The sequence below is a fragment of the Carassius auratus genome, chromosome 32 (genome assembly GCF_003368295.1).
Source record: "Carassius auratus strain Wakin chromosome 32, ASM336829v1, whole genome shotgun sequence".
Classification (NCBI taxonomy): domain Eukaryota; kingdom Metazoa; phylum Chordata; class Actinopteri; order Cypriniformes; family Cyprinidae; genus Carassius; species Carassius auratus.
In genome coordinates, this window is record NC_039274.1 from 33,951,391 (window position 1) to 33,973,380 (window position 21,990).

General features: G+C 36.1%; 1 protein-coding gene across 1 annotated transcript; it reads left to right on the top strand.

The window, feature by feature from the left end:
* Positions 1-959: 959 nt before the first annotated feature.
* Positions 960-11,682, top strand: LOC113052277 (somatostatin receptor type 1-like). The gene is made up of 2 exons (XM_026216702.1): positions 960-1,361; positions 8,817-11,682. Exon 2 carries the CDS (start codon positions 9,444-9,446, stop codon positions 10,557-10,559), a length of 1,116 nt encoding a protein of 371 aa, XP_026072487.1. The 5' UTR covers positions 960-1,361; positions 8,817-9,443; the 3' UTR covers positions 10,560-11,682.
* The last annotated feature ends 10,308 nt before the right edge of the window (positions 11,683-21,990 follow it).

Below are 21,990 nucleotides of genomic sequence, written 5' to 3' on the forward strand. Positions count from 1 at the left end.
CACATTGCTTTCCATCCTTTTAAAATGATCAAAAAGGCTGGAGTAGATGAGTAGATCTTCATTTTCAGACCTTGAAATGACTGAGACGTTAAATCTTTTTTTTTTTTTTTTTTTTTTTTGAAAGCACTTTTCAGTTTCACACAAAGTTATACTTGAGATGATACGAATAGTTTGCATAAGTTCAGATAAGTTCCATTACTATAAACCCTGTGAGAGATCGAGGCATTTGTGCTAACTTATAATTCAATTCTGTTCAATGTTTTATGTTGAAATTCAGTTCAATATGTGAATCAAAGCATCGTGACCATGGTACTGTCGAGCTCGAAAAACAATAAAAAACGAATGAAATCTAGTAGATACAGCTGGTGCACATTGTTTCAATGATTTTTTTAGGCCATGATTTATAAAATAAGATATGATTCACTGAAAATATTCCATGGAAAAACATCAACGACACCAAACACTATTGGTGTTGCACCACATATAGATTTATACACACACACACACATATAAATAATTTGAGAGCTATAGCAGAATGGAGGATGTTCAGCAAATAATGCAACATTTTAGTCTGTATTTGATATCATATGACCACTTCTTTGGTGCTTTTTATATTTGGTACTGTAAGAATAAACGTGCAAATGCATATCATTTTTGACAGAACCAATACAATTTCCCCAGTTCAATATCAAACTATCCACAGCCGTCCACTGTCATTATCTTGATCCATTTTGTTATATCCTGTAGCCAACCAAAAGACCAAATGAACACCCACAGAACAATTCTTTACTGAAGGATTGTCTGAAGCTTGGGGTTTGGTTTTAACATGCTCTGGCACAGAAGGTTTCAGGTGAAGGCAGGAGATCAATCAAACAATCAGTCTGGACAAATAGAGCGCAGTGCCACGGACGAAATACCTTCTGGGCTGAAGTCTGGAGGCATGAGAGAGGGGAAACAAACGAGAGTTAGCTGTGTTTGTCCTGAAAATAGAATACATTTGTATATAATGAGACAGAAAGATTACAGGGAGGATAGAGAGAGATAGAGAGAACAGATGGATAGAGAGAGACGCACAGGAGAGGAGAGAGAGAGAGCGAGTGCATATCAGCACACAAGCACTGGAATCAAGGAGAAGATGTGAAGACAGCACATGAACGAGGCAGAGAGTGACGGATGGAGACGGAGAGAGACTGAGAGACAGAGGGCTGGCAGGTGGACGGATGAAAGAGCTGCAGACGACAAGATGCTTCAGCTTTGTCAGTGTTTCCAGCATCACGAGGACAGTACTGAACAACCTGCACAAACAGACTCACATATCAGCAGCTGATTTAAATCAACTCTACACATCTGGATCACATCAGGTAAAAAAATAAAATTCTCCACACTATATTTACTTTAAATGGAAATGCAGATGGTTGAGTTATTGTACCTCAACCACGATACTAAAAGTATACACACTTTAGCATTGTGATTTTGATCATTCAGAGACTTTCAGGTTTTGTTACGTGTGAGGGAAGTAACATTTATAAATCGTCCCTTTGGAATTATAAGGTTCTATCTGACATTTTCGTCGACAGTCGAGTTATTCACATATTCTTGTTCTGTGTAAATGTATTTACATTATGTGATATATTTTTTTTTATGTTGTGTACATTATGGGACTTTTTATTTAAAAAAACACTAAGGTTCTATCTACACAGTCGAATGGAACACAACAACTTTGAAGCTCAATATCTCAAAACAACTCGGAATGCAGATAGAACCTTAGAATTCCAAGGGGACGAAATGCAGATTTTATGTCTAATGGACCATTGAGAACTATGTTGTCCACAGATATTAAATCTCTAATAAATGTTATTTCCCGCACATGTAACAAGACTTCAAAGTATTTGAATTATATCAGAGGACACAATGTTTTAGACCAGTAACTTTGTGTGTGAGGAGAGGAGAGAGAGAGCACAAGCAGTTTCCTTCATTTATACAAAAGAAAATGGAAGAAAAACAGACTCACTGGTAGCTGCCTCACACATTTGTTTTCATTATTTCAGTTCTATAACTCAGAAATGCTAAAGTAACTCGCTGGTTGTGAATAACTTCTAGTTCCACGAATATGAGCTGTTATAAGTGCACAGTATCTTTCATGTGTATCTTTCAGCATTTTTCATCTTTCATATGTCATTCTCCGATATAAGAACAGCCATTCCCTTTAAATATAGAGAAAAAAATTAAGAAACTATACAAGCCTTGTCTTCCCCAAAGTTACAAAGAGAGGTAACCTATCTGCTATTTCAGGTGTTCATAAATCAGCATAAATCAGCATATTTCAAGTAATTTACCAAGCCCTCAGAAATTATTAAATCAGTTAATCATTAATCAGTTATTGAAACCTTCTTTATTTTTGCATATGATAACTACAGACAAAATGGTTAATTAGTTGTCCATTTTATATTAATGCCAAGTGAGTTTCACAAAAACATCTGTAATTTGAGTTTACAGTTTACAGCATAAAATTGTTAGTGTATTTGAAGACTGAAGAATAAATATCTGTTGCTGCTTAAAGGAAGCGTGGAGAGCAGAAGTGTGACGGGTCCTATCACTGTACCCCAGGGGTCTGCCTAACCTGATTAACTAAAAGTCTTATTACACTGACGAGCTGTGGACAAACTAATGGCAGGCTCACACTGACTTCTACTGATGTTAACTAGAAAAGATAATTTAAAACAAACTGACAAGGGGCTATTGAATAGCTATACAAGGTGAAAATGGAAATCTATTTTGTCTGTAAAAACTCAACTGACAGATAAAATCAGACTCAGACATCTTAACACAAGCAGAGAGAATAAAGCAGATCTATTTATCTGCTGTACTGTCTCCATGAATTACATTAATCGCCTTCCCCAAGGACAACCCGATTAAACATGAGTCCAACAGCACAGAGCTTGCAGAATGGAAAGTTATAGCATCTTTTGGACCAATATTTCTATTGGTAGGACTCTATTAGATTGTTATACAATACATGTATAAGCTTACATTTCCAATAACCCCTCATATATGAGATATAACCATGTATATTTTATATTATGATTAATAGGATTGAACAAATTATAAATCATCCTCAATAATATATATATATATATATATATATATATATATATATATATATATATATATATATATATATATACATAAAAGCAGTGATGGACAAAAATATTGGCACCCCTGCATTTCTGTCAGATAATGCACTATTTCTACCAGATTGCAATTACAAATGCTTTGGTATTCTCATGTTTATTTCTTTTGTTGTGTACTGGAGCAACACCCAAAAATCAGAGAGAAAAAAAAAAGCCAAATCTGAGACACTCTGAGATCTCTAAAAATGGACTGGACAAAGTTACTGACACCTTCAACTTAGTATTTGGTAGCACACCATTTGGAAAAAATAACTGATATAAATCGCTTCATGTAGCCATTAACGAGTTTCTTACAGCTCTATACTGGGTTTTCAGACCACTCTTCTTTTGCCAACTGCTCCAGTCTTTGAGAATCGAAGCTTTTCTTCTCCCAACTGCTGTTCTGAGATCTCTCCACAGGTGCTTCATGGAATTTAGATCTGGACTCATTGCTGGCCACTCCAGAACTATCCAGTGCTTTGTCTTAAAACATTTTTAGGTGTTTTTAAAACATGCTTTGGATCATTGTCCTGCTGTAGGACCCATTACCTCTGACGGAGAGGCCTACATTGCACCCTAGAATTCAGTCTGATCTTCATTGATCCTACAATATCAAAAACAGTATTACATATTGATAGTTTCAATTTATGTCGATAAAATAGTCCACAGCAATTTAGCAAAACTGAATCACTTTTATAATACTGTGCAGACCTCATGATGTCACCACGAGGTGGAGTCTATGTGTTTTCTTGGAAGTTTACCGATCAAACGCTCCATTTAAATGCACGTCAGTATGTGGTTTCATCGATCACGTACACATTCATTTTCTCTTGTAGCTGTACACTCACTAAATAAAATACCCTCCCTCCAACAGCCAGTACGTTTAAGAGTAGAGTGGTGTGATTCCAGCATGAGGCACTGTACAGAAACGTGAGATGCATACAGATGCAGAGAAGAGCTCTTTTAATATTCCCCGCTGCAGCTCACCTGTTCAGACTGATTCTGTGTTGGTCAAGTACTGCCATGCAAATAAGCAACCCGATAACATGACAGCCGTTGCTCTCTTTACACGCTCTTTACATCTCATCCCTTTTCCTGCAGTAATGTGTGCCACAAACTGCCCAACAAACTGTTTTATCATGATAATAAGTAGCAAGGGAGATATGACATTTGTGTTAATTAATGGCGTGTGGAAATTGCATTAAATTTCAAATAACAAAAAGTAATAGCTTGACATCACAATACATGTCTACAGAGAAGAAAAGAACCAACAACAGAATCTTAACAAAGTAAAAATTTCCAAAAATGTGGCGTGGGAAAATGTTGCCATCAAAGCATCATGTTCACTAAATGCTAAACGCCTTATTCAGCAAGTCCTTGTTTAGCAAATTCTCATTTAGTAAATTTGAGATGAATTTACATATTAATAGAGATTAAAGAGAACATTTAATATGTAAAGTTATTTATCCTGTCTTTGTAGAGGAACAATCATCCTACAAAGCAAAGATATTAACTTCAGATTAAATTACAAATGGTGGAACATAAAGTAAACCTCACTCAGACCTCAAGAACGGAGACAATCAACAAAATAAAAAAGATCTTTACATTACAGTGCAACAAATAACTAACAATGATTAGAAACAAACAAAACAAGATTAGATGAGGTCAGCAAAGAGCAAATCAATAATCCTATAACAGTAATCCTATGACATAAATTATTCATGCTGCAATGCATGCTGGGAACTCACAAACCCTTAACATTTAAGCAATATGAAACTCTACGTTTGATCAGTTGAGAGCCAGTTTTATATATATATATATATATATATATATATGTATGTTGGTAGCTAAACAGTTGCCGGTAACCATTGACTTCCATAATAATTTTTTTTTTCATATTATGGAAGTCAATAGCTACCGGCAACTCTTTGGTTACCAACATTCTTCAAATTACCTTCTCTTGTGTGCAACAGGTGAATGAAACCCATACAGGCTTGAAGCAACTTGAGGGTGGGTAAATTATGACAGATTTTTTGGGTGATCCAACTGAAATAACCATATATCCTAGTGTAAGTATGTCTAATTAGTGTGTGAGTGAGCGAGAAGATCAAACGAGGCAGACTGATACTCAGTCACCGCAGAAACTTGCTTTATGATGATAATGAACACCAGATGATGTCCTTTTCAACATAATGGCTCTGTAGGCTGCTGCTGAGTGAGCTGCATTTCAAGATCACCGTGCACATGTGCGTACACGCACACATTATTGAGAGTTGGATTACCTGAGCCAGTCCTGTCACATGTCATGATGTTAAGGTCTTTTTTCAATGCCCTTTTGTATGCAGTGAACAGTGTAGGGAAGGTTGCTTTGGAAATGTAATAGATTGCAGATTACAGGTTACCCTATTTAAAATGTAATAAGTAGTCTAACTTTCATCTAAGTAATGTAACTGATTACATTCCTAGTTGAAAACATTCGTTAGAAATATAGAAAAGTAATCAACACTTCTATATTTCTAACGAATGTTTTCAACTAGTAATAGTTTTGAAACATTTAAAGCATTCCACACTAATTACTCTCAGACTTCTCAAAATCCTTCAACCACTTGAATTAAGACTAATAAATTCATTTAAAAGCACTGCCACCACAAAATCAGACTTTAGCACCACTTTTTACTTTGAGGTTAAATACAGCTTTAGAACCAGAAGATACTGTTTAATAGTAAATAGTTACACAAACACAAAGGAAATACTGTAAAACTGGTATCAAATAAGCAGGCGTCCTATTTTGTTTCCTAAACTCCAGAAACAATACGGTCTCGTATTTTAAAGCAGTCAATGCAATTTCAGAAAGAAATCAGTCAAATCTGTAAGTGTGTGAAAATATTCAGATGTAACCCCATTTGGAATCTTTAACATTTTCATAAGTAACTGTAATTTAATTACACTTTTTTTTTTTTTAGCAGCAGCTGTAACAGATTACATTTATTTTGTAATTAAATTACATTATTTTATTCCATGTAACCATTTACTCCCCAACTCTGGCAATGAAACATACAGAGATGCCAGAAAAAAAGCATGTCATCATCCTTTGACTATGATTTTAAAGGGTAGGTTGCCTATATTTCAGGAAAATGTTCACACAATATAGCAAGCTTTACATTTCTGAATATATACAGAGAGCCGGACACAGAGAAAGAGAGAGAAACTCTGGTGTTAGAGAAGATGGTCGGAGAAGAGTGATTGAGTTTTTCTCTCCACTGTGAACCCATTCTCACTTATTCTCTTTCCCTATTTTTCACTCCCTTGATCCTTCTCTATCTTTCATCATGAGCTCCTCCAGCTTGTCTTAACTCACTCTGGGTTGCATGTGTGAGATGGTCCACCCATGACCTGCTCCTCTTTCACAATCCTTCTTTTTTTTATTCCACTGTGTTCTGTGCTCCTGCTGGTTTTCACTTTCTGCGTATGTCTTCAAGGTCCATTTCCCCCGTCAATCTTTTCTCTTCTCTTTCACTCACTTTCTTTTTCAACCGCACTTTCATTCTCCTTGCTTTCTAGTGTCATCCTCATCTCGATTCCTTGCCATGCTTTTCTAAACCTTCTAGCATTGCTTCTCCTCTAAGACCAGAAGAGCACATCTCAGACACACAAGAAATGGTCATTGCTTTGGGAAAAGGCTTTTGCTTTGGCATCAGCAGGTGTCCTCATGGAGACCATAGCACTGAATGCACTACACCGGATGAAAGGGCTTTGAAATGCTTTGTAGATAATATAATTTCCCTTTCTCATCCATTTGATACATCAAGGCTAAATATGTATCATTAAAGCCTTTTGCAGTATATGCTAAAATGAATTTATTTGTATGATGAAATAAGAACCATTTCACTGTAAACATAAGGCAACTTTTATGACGCATAAAAGCATGAATGAATTATACATGGGCATAACTAGGAATTACACAAACTTCAGTCTGGATCCGACCCTTGCAAAGATCTGAGATGACTAAACACCTGAAAAGAGATGATGCCAAGCCCTAAGAAGACCTCAGAAAAATGTCGAAAGCAGAGAGGCCTTTTTTATTTGAGGAAATTACCTTGGAGGTAATTATGCTAATACAGGCACAATTTAGACTCATTATGGTTTAAAAATGTCCCCAGGAAGAACACACCATAGCTATTGTAATTAGAAATAACACGACTGGGCGCTTGGACTTATCTAGTCTTAGCAAAACGTTCAATCTTCCCAATACAGAGATCTTTATCTCTCTGTTTGAAACTCTAAAATTGAAAGGCAGGGGAGCAACTTTTACTTATAACCAGGGCTCCTGTGGTCAAAATTAGGCTAACAGTTTTGTGTTCTTCAGCATTAGCTTTTTTTATATATACATTGCTAGGGAAAACACAAAGCCATTTGTATTCTAGCCATTCGTGTTATTAGCTTACCAGATTTGAGCTTAACATTGCATTTGGCTTTTGGATGATCAGGAGCTCTAGCTGCCCAGTTTGAGCTGTGAGGAGGTGCAGGGGTTTGTGTTTTCTGTTCTCTTCTTTTCATTACTTTCTCATTTAGTTGCATCACCACGGTCGAGACCTACAGCAGGATGTTTGCTCTTTGTGAGCAAACAGATTGAAGTCAAAGGTGTCTCGCTCTCTTCATGTCTTCTAATTGAAGAGGGGGATGGCTGAGAGAGTTTATGGACACACTCACACACATTCATGCATCCACAATGACACATGGATGACAAATATATCTCACTTCTAATCTCTCAATCTATTTTATGTCCACTGCATATTTTATATATACAAATATATTTTCTTTTTCTGTAATTTCACTTTGTCATTTATATACTTATATTATATAAAAAATAAAAATACAAATAAAAAATAACCATAATTAATTTGGAAAAATAAGTCTGAATTTTAACCTTTGTGTTGTGCAGAAAATCATTCATCTGAAGTGGTGGTCTTTTAAAAATGGGTTGTAAATCTGTCATTATGTCATATTATCATCAAATCTGGAAATCAATCTTTTCATGCGCCTCAGATTTTGAAGGAAAACGCATTATTTATAGATAATTTTGGCAGTATATACAAAAAATCAGTGAGGCCTATAATCGATCAGTTCTAAAACAATCTGTGCTAATTTAAAGAAGACAAGAAAAACATTGAAAAATATTGAATAAAATTAAATTGAAAAATATTAGAAAAATATTAAGTCGAATAATTGGTAATAATGTAACATAACATAACATTTAAAATACATTTTTTGTAGGCCGGATTTCTGATCATGGAACACTACAAGTGTAACAAATTGGGAGTAAAATCCCTATAAAAAATAATAAAAAAAAAACTTTTGGGAAGTTGTTATACTCTGTCCAAGGCAATAACATTAACTAACATTTTTTTGGGAAAAGAAAATCCTCAACAGGTCAAAATTACTGAAGGTTTCTCTTCATTACTGGAACACAAAGTTGCTTTATGTTTTTTTTTGTTTGTTTTGTTTTTATTGTTGCTTTAAGGATGTTTAGATAACTTAACTTTTTTGCACTGAACAGGCACACCTTCAATAAATTTTCCATAAACTTTATGGAAGGGGTGTATAACTTTAACATGTTTTTTAATTATTTTAATTATTTTTTTATAGATCTTAAGGACACCTGGAACAAAGGAATACAAGCAAGACAAAGCAAACTAAATGTATGAAATGTAAAACTCCTGTAGACATCTCTATTTTATGGCAGTACGATGGAAGAGCTTCAACTCCAAATGAACTAATCAATATGCTGTGGATCACATTCTCCACTGGGAGGCTGTTCTTGCGGCAAGAGCACATAGAGAGTAATGTTGAATACTTTGATTTACAGACTTAATTTCTTTTTAATGAGCTGGAATGCGTTCTCTCTGCGAAGAATGAGAAGTTGAATGATGCTCAGTGAGGCATGCCCTTCAACACCTTCACACTCTTACAGACAAGCACAGGTTTGCTTAAGAAATGCTCAAATTTAGAATTCTGCAGATGAAACGATCTTGCCTTTGGATTCCAGAGATCTGAAGGAACTGGGGTTCCTTAGGAGATGGAGATGAGACTCATGTTAGGCTGTCGGGTTGATCACAAGGACATTCCTATTGGACTGGTGCAAAAAAAATTCAAGGATACTAAAAAGTAGAAGAAAAAATAACAATAAGACATTGAGTGACATTTGGAAATCACATACAGAAAGGCCCAACTTGAGCACAACATATCCGAAAACACAATTCAATACAACATAAAATGGCTGAACTTGCTGGATACAATGGCAGCGAGAGCTTCTTGTTCTCAACTGGTCTGCCTTTCAATTCTTCTGGCGACTATGAGTATTATGAACCTGAACCCGATGTCAGCAAGATCATCATCCCCTCCATCTATGCACTGGTGTGCTGCATCGGCGTCACGGGAAACGCCATGGTCATCTACGTCATCCTCAGGTACGCCAAGATGAAGACGGCCACCAACATCTACATTCTCAATCTGGCCATTGCGGACGAACTCTTCATGTTGAGCGTCCCCTTCCTGGCGACCTCGGCCGCGGTGCATCACTGGCCGTTTGGTTCGCTCATGTGCCGTTTGGTTCTCAGTGTGGACGGCATCAACATGTTCACGAGCATCTTCTGCCTGACCGTGCTGAGCGTGGACCGCTACATCGCAGTGGTGCACCCGATCAAAGCGGCTCGCTACCGACGACCGACCGTCGCCAAAGTAGTCAACGTTTGCGTGTGGGGACTTTCGCTGCTTGTAATTCTCCCCATCATCATCTTCGCAGACACAGTGCCGGCGCAAGACGGAGGAGTGGACTGCAACTTTCTATGGCCAGAGTCCTCGTGGTCAGAAGCGTTTGTGGTCTACACATTCCTACTGGGTTTTTTGCTCCCCGTGGCAGCCATCTGCATGTGCTACTGCTTGATCGTGGTGCGCATGCGAGCGGTGGGTCTAAAAGCGGGCTGGTTGCAGCGGCGGCGCTCTGAAAAGAAGATCACACGCATGGTGCTGCTGGTGGTCGCCGTTTTCGTCCTCTGCTGGATGCCGTTTTATATTGTGCAGCTGATTAGTGTGTTCCGCAAGCCGCCGGACCCCATGGTGACTCAGCTATTTGTCATTCTAAGCTACGCTAACAGCGGCGCCAACCCCATTCTCTATGGATTCGTGTCGGACAACTTCCGCCGCTCGTTCCAGCGTATCATTTGCTTCCGCTGGTTGGAGAATGGACTGGACGCTGAGCAGGTGGACTACTGTGCTGTGGCCCTGCGGCGTCAGACCACATGCGGCCCACCAGGTTTTCCAAAGGAGTGCTTGGCTTCCGACATGGTGTTTCGTAATGGAACCTGCACCTCTCGTACCACCACACTGTGAGAGGGTATTCAGTGAGAGTTTATAAGGATATCTGGCTCCGAAATAATAGTTTTGTCATTATTTACTCACCTTCATGAAAATCTTTTAGAGATATTTTGAAGAATGTTGGGAAACAGTTTTTGTGACCACTGGTTCCTAGTGTAAACGCACACACACACAAAAAAACCCCAATGAAAATATATATTTTTATGTCCAACATAAGAAGTATATACATGTTTGGAACAACATGAGGGTGAGTAAAAAATAACAAAATGTATTTTTGCGGGGTGAACTTGAAGTGACTTGAAGACTTGCCAAAAGCTCATGCCATTCATTTTTGTTGGAAATAAACACAAAGTTTAAATTGTTACTGTACCATAATATTTATTTAGTCTACAATAACCATACTATGATACTAATTAATAAAAATAATTAATGCATTGTTAATACATTTCTTGAATTACATATTCAGATAGAAGCATCTAAAGAGAGGAGACAGTCCAGTTCATCTGTATAGATAACAAGCAAAATGTTTGTTTAATCTTTAAATATCTTTCATGAGCTTTTCATCAGCTGATGTGTAGACATGATTTTATTTAAATGTGCTTAAGGGAATGGTTAATATCAATCACACAACATGGTTAGGATATACAATTTACACCTTATGGAAGTGTGGTCACATTTAACTTTGCTCAGCATCATTTTATATGTTTTATGTGTTGACCAAGAGAAAGCAGCTTGCTTTGTAATTTACCTCTGTGTGAAGGATGTTTCATGCATCGCTACACTATTAACTATTTAACTATAAGACCTCATTATGAACAACCAATATCCCCCTACTGTTAATTTTGTGATCCTTATGTAATAATGTTAATTGTAGATTAATGTTTATATGAAACATATGTTGAAATGGTTATATGATTAGTTTGTGGATTCTAATTCTGTGTACTTCTGAAAGCACAATATCACCATAACAAAATACTTATTTTGTTCTTGCTTAAATTGTTTATAATTGTGTTATGTTTGTAAGCCAAATGAGCCCAAATTTGACTCAGTTTACCCTGCTTTAAAACTGTGTTGTTGGTCCAAAATGTTTATATTTTAAACTAAATTTTAAAAAAGAATAAAAGTTGAGTGAACCTGGTCAGGTGTCTGCTGTTTGTCTGGAGCAGCGCTATTGCATCACAAAGTCAAGAATTCTTTCAGCTGCAGCAACATGATATAAAAGTTGTTCACTGGAATCGGAGATAAATTGACTTAAACCACTGTTATTTGTGCTTGTTGCATCATTCTTAAACATTTTGATGCTTTCCATTTGCTCAACTAATTTATTTTCCCCTAAAAAAAGAAAGCCATGGACTGGTTTCAATCTAATGACATCTGAAGTGACACAGATTCTTTCCTTTAACCTTATGACATGAGCTTACTCAATGCATTAACTCTTCGTTCATCATGGCAAAGTTCCTGCCACACACAAACAGAAACATAGTGAATCCAGCAAAAACAGCTGGTTTTGTTTTAGTGACATTATTCCTTTTTATTTCCTGACAGTCAAAAATGTTTCTAACCAGCAAGAAATTGTCACAGAGGTGTTGTTACTTCATTCTTCACCATATTCACATTTCATGGTCAAAGCAAACGCATCCTAAAGAGACTTCACATAGAATTGGATATGCAGGTTTTATAGAAGACTTTACCATGTTCAGCCAATACATCAGGCCAGCCACAAACAAATTAATAAATTACAGAGAAGCAAAAAACACAAATAAAGAAGAACACGTCAGAACATATTTTGTTCTTATGTCGATGGAAATATGGAAGAATAAGCAGCTATTTTCTGTGCACAATGGTCCACAATTTTGTGAGGGAATTTTCATCTACAATGAACGTGCATTTGAACTTGAGATATCAATCTGGAGACCTATCAAGTTGCATGTAATGACTCATAGTAATTTCTTTTGCATGCATGGTGATGCAGCCATACAAATGTATTGATTTCCAGATATATACAAGTTTGAATGCTACCTTTTAATGCATATAAAGCAAGCACAAATCATCAAACTAGCATTCTTAAAATAGAAGTCAACTTTCTATTCACTATTCTGCAGCATCATTTAGAAAAGACTTAGTGCTCCCAAAAGAACCGTTATGAACAGAAACAAATGCATTTTACTGCCTCGCTGCTCTATCCATTAAGCACACGTCACTGTTCTAACACACTTTGTAAACACTGAACTGACCTTCACAGCCGTAAGATCAACCGAAAGACCCAGGATCATCCACTGCAGCTGACTCAAATCATAGTGTTAACATTACTGTCAGCAGGCACGTGCACAGGTAGGGCTCAACCTGTGCAGAGCACATGCCCTTTTTGCCCTTACACTCCGAAGTGCCCTTTTTTTTGGTGGTGTTTTTTTTTTTTAACACTTAAATAGCCTGGGCATATAGTAGCATTTCATCTTTTATAAAATGCGATTTTGGCCAAATGCATTTTACCAGAGGAAAAACTGAGCGCTCCGTCTATATAGCTAAAAAAACTAGTTTGTAACCTGTAGATGAAAATGTAATGTGATCCCTTAATGACGGACAAAAAAAATAAATAACATTTACACGCATTCGCTGGTCAAAAACGATATATTGATAACAACAACATATAATTTGTTTTTACCATCGGAAAATCATAACAAGTTTCGTACTGGAATTTACACAAAGCAGCGAGTGATCCTCGTTACCTAGATAACTATATTTCTAAGAAATTTCTTCTTTGATTTATGATTGCTGATACACTTAATTTTTTAACATTTAGCGTAATCATGTTATGGTATACTCTCTGTATACTCTCTGTATAAAAAGTAGTAAAACATTGTTTTACTACAGTAATGTAGTAGTAACTAAAAAAAATTACAGAAGATCACTGTGAAATCTTTATATTTTATCATGCAGAATGTAATTCATGATTCATTCCAAGGCTTCGTTTATTTGATCCAAAATACAGCAAAAACAGTAATATAGTGTAATATTTTTACAATTTTAAATAACTGTTTTCTATTTGAATATATTTTAAAATGTAATTTATTTTTGTGATCAAAGCTGAATTTTCAGCATCATTACTGCAGTTAGTACTCTTCAGTGTCACGTGATCTTTCAGAAATGCTTTTCACTGCAACTGTACTTTTCACACTATTTTTATTTATTTTTTCATTGCTGGCTTATTTTAGGGAAAGTGTAGTGAATAGGAGACCTTCAAGAAACCAACATCCCTGGTCCACCACAGTATCAAATTTTTGCCAGGTAGGCGGAAACATGTTGGATATGTTATAGTAACGGTATGGCTATAGTTTCTTATCATCTGGAATTGAGTTGTACCGTAGTGTTGGACATAATTACTTAAATTATATTTCAAAAAAGTTAGTCAAAAATACTTGACTCATTGCTCACCTTCCCCTCTTCTCAATGTCATTCATAAAAATGTTAACCAAATAATACAAATTAGCTTATGAAACCAAACAGAATAGCTAAAAAAGAGAATATATATAATTGATATAAAAAAAGGGAGGGGGTGCCCTTTTTCAGTTTCAGCACATGCCCCTCAAAAGGTCTGTGCACGGCCCTGACTGTCAGCATCGGCAAAGTCAGTAATAAGGGCACATGGCCACATGAGTGAATTAATTAGTGGAGATGTCTGGGGACAGAGTAAGAAAGAGGAAGAATGGGGAGGGGAGAGAAAAGACTGGGAAGAAAATAATAAAGTGGATATTAAAGGAAGAACACAGAGTAAAATAAAACTCTGCGTATAAATAAATTAATTGCAGATTTCAGAAAAATCTGTTAATTCAGTTAATGTTGCTATTAATTAGATGACAATAACCACCATATGCGAGTACATACATGTTATTCATGTGAAGGCAAAGTTTAATTTTCAGCAGCCAGTATTGCTTACATTTTGCTTAATATTTTTGTATAAACCACAATACATTTTTCAGGATTCTTTTTTATAAACAGAAAGTCCAAAGAACAGCATTTATTAGATTTTATTTTGGAACATTACAAATGTCTTTACTGATACTTTTGATAATTTTAACACATCTTTGCTGAATAAAAGTATCATATATATATTTTAATCTTACAGACCCCAAACATTTGAACAGCAGAATAAGCAGGTTATCTGTGTATTATGCGCATGGCTGCATGCATAAAACTTGCATTCTGTGCACAGAATATAACTCTTCCAGAGTAGTATGGCATTCTGAACACAGCCATTAAACACAAAACTCCAAATGTGCACTAAACACTTTTTCACCTAGTGCTCTGATTGTAATTCACTGCCACTGTCGAAATGTTCCTCATCTGATTTCCATGCCAGTACAACCTCTGAGACCAACCTCTGAGCAACCTCTATCAAACTTTAACAAGGCGTTCACTTTTACAAAACTCTGCTTCAAATAAAAGTTTCTTCGATTCGGGGAAATTGCATAGCTGAACTACTTTTCAAGGTGAATTAATACAATTAACATAATTCAGAATCAGAATCAGATATGGTGGAACTAAATAACTAAACAGTAATTGATTCATGTGTTGAAATTGCAAACTATTATTTATTTTGACTATCCACAGCCTTCTTTGCCTCACACCAAATCAACTTGGAGGAAATTATGGGCCATACAATTTCTGTTAAAGAAACTCTCTGACACACTGTAAGAAAATATTTTGCAAATATTATATCTTTAGCGGTACAGCAGCTTGTCACTGGGGCAGTACCTTCTTTATCCCCAAAGGGTAAGTACAGAAAGGACTACAGGAAGTAAAGATAGACATTTAACTTTATTTATATTTTACATTGTCCTGGTGAAACTATTAAACTCATATTAGAAGATATATTTACATTTATTCCATGAGACAAAATTACTAAATTTACATAACTTATTGAAGTTTTCATATGCCCTTAGTTAATAACATGCATTGTCTTCTTGTGCATCCATGGCTGTTTATAGCTTTTTGTGAATTATTTAAATATATGAAAAAATACATTAACACTAATGAAAAGAGTTGAATATAAAGAACACAAATAAATTAATATATGAGGATGACCACTGAGAGCTATACTGTTGATCAAGATGGACAGAACTAATCACACTGAATCCCCTGAAGGTCCCACACTGGAGGATTAGATTGTCAAAATAACACCCCCAGTGCTAGCATATATTTTTACCAACAATTTATTGCCCTCAATCACAGAAAGCTCAAGTTGGTCAAGCCTTTTAACTTTAGACCAATTACAGAAAGCCTGAACAAATTTTAGCATATGGATGTGAAAAGCAGTGCACCTTTGAGATATGGTGGAACTAAATAAGGTCTCTACAGTATCTGAGTGAATTTTTGAATCAATGCCAAAGCCCATTACCAAGCAATCTCATAGCGACACTTAACTCTTCTGCCTTCAAGGCAAAAATTAAAGGCAGAGTGAGTCAGTAACTGCAATTGGAGAAGTTGAAGAAATATACACTTATGGAGTCAAACAAGCCAGGAGCCTTCAAAATGCAATTTGTTCTGAATATTAATTGAACAGAATATTAACTGAACCGGAGCATGTTTAAATGACTTGATTATGATTTTTGCGATGTTAATGCAAAACTACAATTCCCTTCAGTCGATTAACATATGTTCTTTGCTTCATAACTAAATGGAACACATTTAGAATGACCAAAGTACCAGAAACTATGCATTTACACAAATTTAATTTACTTTATATCTCCAAACGTCAGCATAGGAGTAATGTGACTGCAAACTATTATTTTCTTTTGCCAATATTGTCTCTCATTGTCCAAATAAGCTTTATGCAAACATTGAATGAAAGTGACATTATTTCATTGAATTAAAGAACTGAAGCAAAATTACGTAAGAAGCATGAGGCAGGAAATAGGTGAGGTTAAAATAAACAATATTTTAAGGTGACTGCAAGAAGACCACCATTCAATGCATTTATAATGAGAGTTCTGAGGTGGCTAGTCTCCATTCATTGCTAAAAGACCTCAATTTGACAGAAATATTATTTAAAAAGGTAATGGAGGAGATGTCATAAACTGATTTAGATGTGAATAGGTTAAAATCAAGCAAGAAGCTTTAAAAGTCCATAGTAACCATTTAGTAACTCATCGGCAAGCATGCAAAACTCAGCATGTTACAAAAATCTGTTTATTACAACAACTCTACAAAAACAGATATAAGGTGCTGCAGTAATGAAATTTTATTTTTTTGGCCAACCCCTAAGTTGGCATCAACCTGCTTCCCTCGACAATAAACCAATAGTATTTTTCCACTGGCTTTTGGATTATTGCAGAAAATAAGACATCTTACTAGCTGCTTTCCCAAAACAGACCTGATAAAGAAATGTTATGCTGTTTTACCTTCTTCGTTGACTGAATAATGTGACATCTCTCATGTTATTTCATACAGTGAAGTACTGTAGCACATGATCAGCTGTTGGTGGCTACATTGGATTCCCCAGATGGGTGTTTTTTAGATTTATATGATGTACTGTTAAGTCCAGTATGACCTTTTCTCATCCGAGTTGGGATACTTCATTAACTGCGATTCCTTCTCTCTCTCCTCCCAGCACTGACTTGTTTTTGTATATTGTAGAAATGTCTACCTGTTTCATCGTCATCCCAATATACCTGCCATACTGATTGTGCATATGTTCTGATGAGTACTTTAGCTTCTGCTTTACTTAAAACTACTTGCTTTATTCTTAGAGTTTGTTTTAATGATATCTTTTGCTATTTGGATTGCAGAGATGGGGTCATCTTAACTCTATTAGATCTCAGTGCAGCATTTGACACAATAGATCACTCCATGTTATTAAATCGCCTGGAGAGAGTGGCTGGTATCCAAGGGGTTGCGTTAAATTGGTTTTCCACTTATATTATACGACTCATCCTCAACACTGATCGCATGTGGGGTCCCACAAGGCTCCATTTTGAGTCCGCTGCTTTTTTCTCTATACATGCTTCTTTGGCTCTATCTTTCCGAAATATGATGTCTCTTATCACTGTTATGCTGGCGATACACAATTTTATCTTCCTGTCAAGACTAGAAATGGATTTTATCTCCTGCCTGGAGGAAGTTAAAATGCGGTTGTCAGAAAAAGCTAAATGGGGACAAAACCGTGGCCACTGTATTTGGATCTACATTGTGTAGCTCTAATATTGGAAATCAACTAGGCTCCATGTCTTTAACATTGCACAACAGAATTAAGAACCTAGGTCTTCGATTCCGGCTTTTTTCTTGATAAGCAAATAAACGCTGTTGTCAAAGAAAGCTTATTTCATCTCTGATGCATCACCAAATTAAAACAGTCCTCTCAAAGAAAGACCTAGAAGTAGTGATCCATGCACTTAATACAGACTGTCTTGATTACTGCAATTCATTATATTTACGTCTCTCTCATTCCTCTTTACATCGATTGTAATTGGTCCAAAATGTGGCTGATACATCACTCCTGTTCTCTTTTAATAACATTTCTTACCAGTCAAATACAGAGTTGATTTTAAGGTTTTGCTATACACACCAACATGACCAGGAAACCAAATGAAACCTGTAGACATACCCATAACTTTTATAGTGTACATCATACAGAATATCTCATGTATAATATCCATCCTAAATTATGACCTGACAGACCTTATTGAAGAGTAGCTATCAGATGCAATGAATTTTGTTTATTTTCTTCTCCTCTTTCCACTGTAGGGCAAATAATATTGCCAATAATTCTGTTGCATATTCTGACAAATGATTGGTTGCAGTTTTCTTAATATAAAAATCACTGATTGGGATACATATGGCTGCATCTGCATATCCTGTTTCAGGATCTTTGGAGCCATCTGTGAATAAAAACACTGAATGTGGGGAATGTTTCTCAAAATAAATCTGGACTATATCCACCTTTGTCTTGCCGTAAAAATGGGCTCGGCCATTTGTAATTTCTATTTATATGTCTTCCGGTCTCATCTGCATCATACGTTCATCTATTTGTAGCTGAACGTTTTGCTGCTTGATTTTCAAAGTTGGTGTGTCTTATCATACTATTTTACTGTATTATCTTGACTACATCTTGTATTAATTTTTCTGAAAATTCCCATCCATATGCACATAAACTGACAGTCACCACTTATAAGCTACTACTAAATATTGTAGAAACGTTCCATTATAATGATTAGTATTGTAAAAAGCGCTATACAAATAAACTTGAATTAAATTGAATTGAATTTGTTAAAGTAACTGAAGTACTAGGGTGTATACACTTTATACTTACTGAACCTATTTATGGTATTGTCCCTGAGTAGGGGTGAACACTGCCCTATAAAAGGGGAGGCCAGAATCAAGAGAGAGCAACTGTGGTGCCTCGAGCAAAACTCTAACTCTTGTATAATGCAGACACTTACCTGTAAGCATATACGTTTGGACTTTTACCTTTTTATTTGACCTATTTGTTGCTTCTTTGGTACGTTGGGTTTTGTTGTGACCTTGTATATACTTTGCTGGAATGTCTGTTTTAGCACTGTAAATAAATTTCTCCTTGCATGAAAGTTGTAAAAGCAGAAAGCTATTGTAGAGTGAGCATTATTATTATTATTTTTAACAAAATTTATAGACACTTGTTACATAGATCCCCAAGCGAGCTGGTGCTGCTTGCTTTATCACAACGGGAGACATTATTTAAGGTATTTAAACAATAACCAATTAAACGAAAAAAGAAGAAAAAAAAAAAAGAAAAGAAAAAACACTGATTTCTGGACATTGGATCTGGAAATGCTAAAATGTCAACTCATATCTAGGTTTTGGCTTGCAAAAAACGTCATCCCTGCAGCACTCTGTTCTGAGAATTAATAAAATGTACTTGTTCTAAAACTACCTTTCATGTTCTTGAAAGCTTAGTGTTTGATGCGGAACTGTAGTGACACTGGCTTCCGTTTAAATTATTGAACACAAATAACTGTTCTATGATATCACAACTGAGGCAGTCATTTTAATAACTACCCACAATAATCTTCTTCTGCCTTTAATGAAGTTTAAATATGATGACAGATTTGTTTCTTTTTTATAAAAAAATAAAAATATTGCTCAAATGTGATGCCATTGTTTCCCCAACCAGTTTTTGTTCATTGGCCATGAATGAAGCAGAACCATAGATGAATGCTGACTGAAAAAGTGCACAGCCCCAAGGGGGCTACACGGAGGAAACATAGGACTCAGTCAATCACAGAGACATTTCCTCAATGGACTAAGGCATGAGTATACCATTACCATTAAGCACCTGTCACACTGCTAATGTCTAGTCTGTGTATTCTGGAAAGATTGTCCCCAAAGATGCTTTTTATGTGCTTATGGCAACAATTGTTATCAGCACAAACAATTAGAAATGACAGCAAATTCTAAGCTCTGGGGCGTAGTCATATTTTTCCTTGCTACATTATGACCCCTCTTCCAACGTGTCAACACGACACCATTTAAAACAGAGCAAGAACAAAAGCACCATGCCTAGTAATATTATTAGAATAAAGGTCAAGTAAGAGCTCTTGTACTATCTACATGTCCTTATCATTTTTTTGTCAGAGTTATGCAGGCCACAGCAAGCTAAGAAAAAGCTATCAGAAATGGCTTCTCTCTGGTCATATATATAGGGAAGGTGGCAGATTATGACATTTTGATTGATATAAATGGCTAAAAATAAAACAGTGCACAAAAATGAGGGCAGCAACCTCAATATCAGACAAGGCCCTCCTGTACTGTAAACAGGAACAAGATTAAAGAAGAGTTCACATCAATTTCCCATCATTTTGTAAATTGTGGGATACAGAAGGACCTCCCGTCTAAAGGTCCTAGCATGGAGTCTTAGTTCCGCAGGAGAAGATCCTTTAACAAAATGGTGATTTCAAGACTCTACCCCGTCTGGTTTCACCTAAAGCTCTAATAACCCACCATTATATTCCAGAGAAGTTTCCACAGAGTCGCTTAGCAGGAAGAAGTAAAACAAACTGGGGACCTCCATCAAAAAGAGAGAATCCAAATACTTGCCATGAATGTATAGTGAAGAGAATCTTTTTTATCCATTCCTTATTTTCAGCCTCAATGGAGTCAATTAGGAGACACAAGCTAAGGATAATGTATTGTGTTTAAATCTCGGATGATAGAATTCACTCAAAAAAATGATTTTTCACATTTGTTCACTTTACCTGAACAATTCATGTTGAATTAATGCCATTTTGGCTATTTTTCAGTTCAACATGATTGTGTCATGTTAAACTGACTTAAAACTGTGACTCATTGGTTTAACATAAAGTTTTCATTTTGAAAGAACATGTTTCAATCAAGTACCTCAAAATAAGTTTTACACTTCCCATCATGCTTTGCACAGGACTGGATATGGGGAGAGAAAATGTTGAAATAAAGTGTTATTTTATGCAGTTTTTAGTAAAATGTGATAATAAGGAGACTTTTTCATGTCTAATGCTCTATTATATGGGCATTTTAAAAGACTTTATATTAGTGTATTTTGTGCGAGTTACCGTTGTGGTGAAGTGTGGAGCTTGTGGTTGGGTTGAGGACCTGCCAAGTTAGCTAAAATTATAAAAATAGAGAAGTTGCGGCCCAATGGTTAGAGTTGAACTGGCAATCGAAAAGTTGTGAGTTCGAGTCCCGGGCCTGCAGGAATTGTGGGTGGGGGGAGGGCATGTACAGTGCTCTCTCCACCTTCAATACCACGACTTAGGTGCCCTTGAGCAAGGCATCGAACCCCCAACTGCCACCCCGGGTACCGCAGCATAAATGGCTGCCCACTGCTCCGGGTGTGTGCTCACAGTGTGTGTGTGTGTGTTCACTGCTCTGTGTGTGTGCACTTCGGATGGGTTAAATGCAGAGCGCAAATTCTGAGTATGGGTCACCATACTTGGCTGAATGTCACGTCACTTTCACTTTTGTCACTTTCAATTACAACAATAAAGGTTTGAAAATGTAACATGTTTTGTCCATTTATTCAATAGAATTAAGAAAATGTAAGGTGCTTATATAAAGCAAGTAACAATAAGTTATTGAAAATGAGTAAAGTTTATGTATTATACAAGCTTAAATCACAGTTCATCAGTTTTCATATATTGTATTTAATTCATTTACGTTAACTGAACATGAAAAGGTGAAGCTTAAACAAATATTAACTTTTGCGTTGGATTTATGTGATTACATTGGATGGAAAATTGACATCTAATTGAATTAAATAAGTTTTAGCTTTTGGGGTTAAATATTTTTTTGAGTGTTGGAAGGATGATATAATTTAAACATATATAGTCCAGCCAGATGATATCTATTAGAAACTATTCACTTTAGCCATGGCTTACCACACCATACTTCCACCAATAAACGGCTACATTTCAAATGCAAACGGCAAAGATAATCAAAT

Excerpts from the sequence above, each read along its gene's own strand:
- LOC113052277 (XM_026216702.1), top strand. The coding sequence starts at position 9,444 with ATGGCTGAACTTGCTGGATACAATGGCAGCGAGAGCTTCTTGTTCTCA.